The sequence below is a fragment of the Phasianus colchicus genome, chromosome 5 (assembly GCF_987193195.1).
Source record: "Phasianus colchicus chromosome 5, bPhaCol1.hap1.1, whole genome shotgun sequence".
NCBI lineage: Eukaryota > Metazoa > Chordata > Aves > Galliformes > Phasianidae > Phasianus > Phasianus colchicus.
The window spans coordinates 17,895,764-17,901,456 of NC_143440.1; the positions used below are offsets into that span (position 1 = coordinate 17,895,764).

General features: G+C 58.4%; 1 protein-coding gene across 5 annotated transcripts; it reads left to right on the forward strand.

Moving 5' to 3' along the window:
* Nucleotides 1–547: 547 nt before the first annotated feature.
* LPXN (leupaxin) lies at nucleotides 548–5,439 on the forward strand. Of its 5 annotated transcripts, none has more exons than XM_031593259.2 (9): nucleotides 548–1,939; nucleotides 2,519–2,667; nucleotides 2,792–2,847; nucleotides 3,148–3,250; nucleotides 3,319–3,477; nucleotides 3,546–3,719; nucleotides 3,785–3,866; nucleotides 3,982–4,130; nucleotides 4,864–5,439. In XM_031593259.2, the coding sequence occupies exons 1-9, from the start codon at nucleotides 1,927–1,929 to the stop codon at nucleotides 5,128–5,130; spliced, it is 1,152 nt and encodes a 383-aa protein (XP_031449119.2). In that variant the 5' UTR covers nucleotides 548–1,926; the 3' UTR covers nucleotides 5,131–5,439. The 5 variants fall into 5 exon arrangements, with proteins under 5 accessions (XP_031449119.2, XP_031449117.2, XP_089996841.1 ...); XM_031593257.2 differs by having other exon boundaries at nucleotides 550–1,939; nucleotides 3,145–3,250; XM_090140715.1 differs by having other exon boundaries at nucleotides 551–1,939; nucleotides 3,322–3,477.
* The last annotated feature ends 254 nt before the right edge of the window (nucleotides 5,440–5,693 follow it).

Sequence of the window (5,693 nt, forward strand, 5' to 3'; positions counted from 1 at the left end):
CCCCCCCACCTCCGGCCTGCCCCGCCGTGCCGCCCGCCCGAGCGCGGCCCCTACGGCTCCCGCTCTGCCGCCCGGCCGCCCGGCCCGCCCGCCCACCCGGCCGTCCGGCCCGGCTGCCGTCGCCCGGCCCTCGGCCCTCGCCGGGCTTCCTACCGCCGCCGCCGCCCGCTCCCCTCCGGCTGCCCCCGAGTCCCCTCGCCCGGCGGGCGGGACCGGGCAGGGGGAACCGCTCTCTCGCCCCTCGCCCCGCGCGGCCGCTCCCTGCAGACGGGATGCGGCGCCGCTCGCGGGCGCGGCGGGGCCCGGTGGCGGGCCCTGGTTGGGGGCTGTCGCTTCTCCTTTAAGAAAAAAAAAACGCCCCGTCGGGCGGCGGGTGAAAGTCGGTGACAAAATGGCGGCCGGCGCAAGGGGGGCGGGGCCAGAGCGAGGAGCTCCGCCTACTTCCGCTGGGTCTCCGCGCATGCGCTCGGCCTGCCGGGAATTGTAGTCCAGCGGGGCGCTGGCGCGGCCTGGCCGGAAGTGGGCGCGAGGCACGCTGGGGGCTGCGGGCTGCCCGCCTCGCCTCGTCGCCCTGCGGGATGTGTCCAGCCGTGCTGCCTTAAGTAGCGCTGGGTTGGCGTTTGGTGTTTAATTCCAGTCTATAAATCAGCAGGCTGTGAGAGTGCTCAAGTAACCTTTTGTTCTGTGGAGAACCACAGCCTGATTCCTTCTGACCGAGCCCTGGCCGTGGGAAGGAGGTGTCCGTCCTGATGCAGGAGCTTCTCTGGGTTAATTGCTCCTTTGTAGGCAGGGCATGAGATTGCTTAATACTCATCAAAATGGCTTGGTTAAAGCACTGTGTGGAAATACAGCTCAGCTCAGGACGGCTCAGCCATCTGCATCCACTGAGCTTGAGTTTCATAGCGTTACAGCTTCAGATGCTTCATTGCAGTAGAGGCCGTATCTGCACTGAGGGGACAGTCAAATCACTGAGATGCCTAAAAATAACCCAAGACCTTCTGCAGACAGGAAGGTTCTTTTACTTGCAAAAAGGGAAGTGTCTGACACAACCACTGCTTCAGAGCCACAGTAAGAGTGTAATCACCCACACTCATCTTGCCTTTGGGCGGCTCTTGTATTGCTTGCTGTGAAACAAGCTGTGGGGCCTGGGGTTTGGCTCCTATGTGGCTTTTCCTGAGACAACACCCTGCTGAATGTCCTCGCTGTGGGACGGTAACAAAAGAGCTGTCACCAGCGTGGAGAGTGTCAGTAACTAAATGAAACTTGGTGTGCTAGCTTGGTACAAAAGGGTTTAATTCAGCCCTGTGGCTGAGCTGATTAGAAATGGTTGCCGGTTCCAAATGCCAGGAGTGAAATGGAGGAGGCGGCAGCAGAGATGTGACGCCAGGGAATGTGGGAGGGAGATCAAAGAGATCCCCATGGCATGGGAGGGATGGCAGAGGTGAGGCTGTAGCGGGACGAGATGTGTTACTGCAGGAGAAGTAGCAGGGAGCCATGGGCTCTGCCAGAACGGCAAGTATCGTTTGCTCCCATAGCTTTAGAGCAGCCTTGGAATCCAAAGGGGGCTAGCAAGGATGTGCTGTGAGTCCCCTCCCCATGAAGGCACAGATGTGTGGGGGGAATGCAGGGGTGCCTGCTGCACATGGGGATACCATCTCTGCTATGTAGTGCTGGTGGATCCAGCAGAGGACTACAAGGAACCTGGGTTCCTTGTCAAGTCAGGAGCCCCTTGGTCAGCCACTGCTCAGTTTGTTTCCTTTCTGGCCCCAGCCTTCGTCACTTGTTACTCGTTGCATGTGATGCGCAACCCACAAAGGAAAAAGCCCAACGATGAACCCTGGCGTCAGGGGTGGAGGCAAGGCTGGGGAGCGGAACTGAGCACTGGTGCAGCCCAGCCTGCTGCTTGCACTGCCCTGCAGAGGCAGGATGGAGGATTTGGGTAAGCTGGGTCCCTCTGGTGCGGGAGAAGGCTGAGCTGGCCCCGTGGGCAGGCTCGCTGCAGGGTCCTGTCCTGGTGGGCTGGGGAACTTCATCTTCCTTGCATTTCTGGGGCAGGTGGGGATGGCACAAAAGGGACGGTAGCAGGGCTGCTCCTCCATCTCGGGGGACAGACGGGCGGTCGAACTTTGCCAAAAATGGAGACCGCTGAAAGGCAGGAAGCGGGCTTCAGTGACGGTGCAATCTTGTCTGTGCACAGTGAGGCCCAACAGCCTGCTGAGAAAGGCGGCACCACGAACAGGGGTGCCCTGGCCCCAGGCGGGGAGGTGGGGCCCAGGGGGCAGCTGCGCTGCTGGGTGTGCCTGTCACCATGTCCTGTCATGGGGGCGGCAAGCTGAAAGTAGAAAGGGCTTTATCCTCCATATGGATCCCACCACTCTGGGAAGCACCAAGGATGAGCTTTCCTCTGCCAGGGTTGAAGAAACTTCAGGGTGATGGATGTCCTTTTGTAAGGTGGAAGCAGCTTATGCCTGGGGCACAGAGGGGGGCAGTGGGTTCCTATTTGCATCTCTCCATGCAGACGCGTTGCTGGCAGAGCTGGAGCAGAGCTCCCAGCCGGCCCCAACAAGCTACATGTTGCTGACATCCAGCAGCAGGCAGCAGGATGCACCTCCAGACAAGCCCCCAGCTCCCAGCAACCAGAAGCCACTTACATCAGCAGCCCCAAAGGTAATGCTCAGGGCCTGGGAATGGGGCTCGCACTGAGGCCCTGCTCAGCCCATGACAGGGGTGGGAGTGCTGGGTGAATGCTGAAGGGTGCTGGGGGTTCAGCCACAGGGATTTGTCCTTTCAGGTGCCACTGCCACCTCGGTCTCAGCCTTCAGGTGAAAGTTTGGAATCTGTGTACAGGTAAAATACAACCATGAGATGGCAGAGCCATTGGGATTACCCCTTCCTTAGTTCAGACACGCACACCTGGCTTCCTCAATGTCCCCACAAAAAGCAAGTCCTTCTGTGAGCTGGGGTGAGAGGGACACATCCTGCTGTGCCTGTTGCCAGGGTGAGGGGTGGGCTTCCAGTATGTCCCCTACCACAGCTTGTGGAGACGGAGCAGCTTTTTTGGGGTGAAGGGAAGATGCTCTGTCCCACATGCTCCTCAGTCTTAGGGGTGAAACTGCAGTACCTATTGCTCTCTGCTGTGCCCAGCAGTCCCATGCCGACCCCACAACCACTACCTGCTTCGCCGGAACCCACAGAGGCCGCCCGGCAGCTGGATGAGCTCCTGGCTGACCTGGGCCAGATGCAAAGCAAGGTGAGATGCATCCTGGGGCAGGCAGCACGGAGTAGGCTGGAGCCCATCCCTCACCTACCCCATCCCAGCAGCTGGCAGCGGTGGGGCAAGGAGCCAGAGCACAGGCAGGCCCTGAACACTCGCTGGACCGCATGCTGGGTGGCCTGACGCGGGACCTGCAGGAGCTGGGCATCACTGCTGCTCCTGCTGCTGTCTGTGCCGCTTGCCACAAGCCCATCGCCGGCAAGGTGAGCCACAGGGAAGAGTGTGGGGCTCACAGCAGCCCCCAGGTCCCTCACTTATCTCCGTCCTGCAGATGTTCACGGCCCTAGGCGAAACCTGGCACCCTGAGCACTTCACCTGTGCGTGCTGTGGGCAGGAGCTGGGTGGGCGGCCCTTTTTTGAGCGTGGAGGGCAGGCGTATTGCGAGGAGGACTACCACCAGGCCTTCTCCCCACGCTGTGCCTACTGTGCTGGACCCATCCGCGAGGTAAGCACGGCCCTGCCCACCTCTATGCCCTGCTACCCAGTGCCTCACCTCTCCTGTGCCCACAGAAAGTCCTCACTGCCATGGACCAGACCTGGCACCCCGAGCACTTCTTCTGTGCCCACTGCGGGAAGGTGTTTGGAGATGACGGTTTGTATCGAGGGCACATCCCTCTGCTCCCCACCCCATAACCCTACCTGGCACCTGCATCTCTCCATCTCAGCCCTTTTATAGTCCATTGCCCATCCCACTGCCTTCTTCACAGGTTTCCATGAGCGCGGTGGGAAACCCTACTGTTTCCAGGACTTCGTGGTCCTCTTTGCCCCCAAGTGCCAGGGCTGTGAGCGGCCACTGACAGACAACTACCTGTCGGCTCTGCAGGGCGTCTGGCATCCTGAGTGCTTCGTCTGCGCGGTGAGCGGGCAGCAGGACAGAGGGATGCAGGACTGGCACATCCTCAAAGCCATGCCAGTCTTCTCCCTTTAATTACTTGTTTGAGAGATGGCCGAATGTGAGCCAGCAGTGTGCCCACGTGGCCAAGAAGGCCAGCAGCATCCTGGCTTATATCAGCAATAGTGCAGCCAGAAGGAGCAGGGAGGTGATCCTCCCCCTGTACTCAGCTCTGGTGTGGTTGCACCTTGAGCGTTATGTTCAGTTTAGGGCCCCTTACCAGAAGGAGGACATTGAGGACACAGAGCATGTCCAGGGATGGACAATGAGGCTGTGAGGGGTCTGGAGCACAGCTCTGATGGGGCATGGCTGAGGGAGCTGTGGTGGTTCCGTCTGGAGAAGAGGAGGCTCAGGGGAGACCTTATTGCTCTCTATTATGACCTGAAGAGAGGTAGTGGGGAGGTAGGGGTTGGCCTCTTTTCTCAGGTAACACTGAAAAGATGAGGGGGAATAGCCTCAAGTTGCACCAGGGGAGGTTCACGCTGGCTATTAGGAAAAATTTATTCTCAGAAAGTGGTGATGCAGTGGCACAGGCTGCCCAGGGAGGTGATGGAGTCACCATCCCTGGAGACGTTCAAGAAGCACACAGATGTGGCACTGAGGGACATGCCTGAGAATGCATAGTGGGAATGAGTTGGCAGTAGGACTAGGTGATTTTAGAGGTCTTTACCAACCTTAATGATTCTCTCCCCCACAGGACTGCTTGAGCAGCTTCGCCAATGGCTCCTTCTTTGAACTGGAGGGCCGGCCCTACTGCGAGCTGCACTTCCACCAGCGGCAGGGCAGCGTGTGCCATGGCTGTGGGCACCCCATCACTGGCCGCTGCATCACAGCTGCTGGGCGCAAGTACCACCCCGAGCACTTCATCTGCGCCTACTGCCTGAGCCAGCTGCACAAAGGCACCTTCCGTGAGCATGGGGAGAAGATGTACTGCCAGCCCTGCCACGACAAGCTCTTCCTTTGAGCTCCAAGTTCTGTGCTTTTAGGAGCTGCTGCTTTGCTTGGCTTCCCTGTCATCCAGCACCAAGAGCATTTCCCCTGCTGAGCCAAAAATCCCTAGGATTGTACCTCTCAGCATCTCCAGAATTGCCCTAGCTGAAGCTAACACCCCTTGGTGTCCCACCCCTCCACAACCACAGCATTGTTCCTTTCATACATGACAGTCCTGGCCTTACACCCACAAAACCCCAGCTTTCACTTGAGCAGGCTTCCCTCAGCCACTTCTCTTACAGTCATTGTTGTTGCCAGATTAAAAAGTGTCTAAGTTAAGAAATAGTGCAATTTCTTCTTGTGCAAATAAATAAAAGTCAACTAAGTGCTAGATCATGCAGAGCTGAAATCCAGAGAGAGGCACACCAGGAGAAAGCTGTACTCTGGGGCTACACAGTGGTTCAGCTCTTCCCCTTACTGTCTTTCAACAGATACCAACCCCAGTGGCTGATGTCCAGCTGAGTAGGACAGCCCTAGCTGTAAAGCTAAGAAAGAAGAGGTGACAGCCTCATATCCAAAACATACCGACAAAAAGAC

What these genes read in the sequence shown, in the direction of transcription:
- LPXN (XM_031593260.2), top strand. Translation starts at nt 2,309, where the DNA reads ATGTCCTGTCATGGGGGCGGCAAGCTGAAAGTAGAAAGGGCTTTATCC. An exon ending in AGGGTTGAAGAAACTTCAGG is followed by an intron (nt 2,430 to 2,518) that starts GTGATGGATGTC and finishes CTCTCCATGCAG; the next exon opens with ACGCGTTGCTGGCAGAGCTG. An exon ending in TTACATCAGCAGCCCCAAAG is followed by an intron (nt 2,668 to 2,791) that starts GTAATGCTCAGG and finishes TTGTCCTTTCAG; the next exon opens with GTGCCACTGCCACCTCGGTC.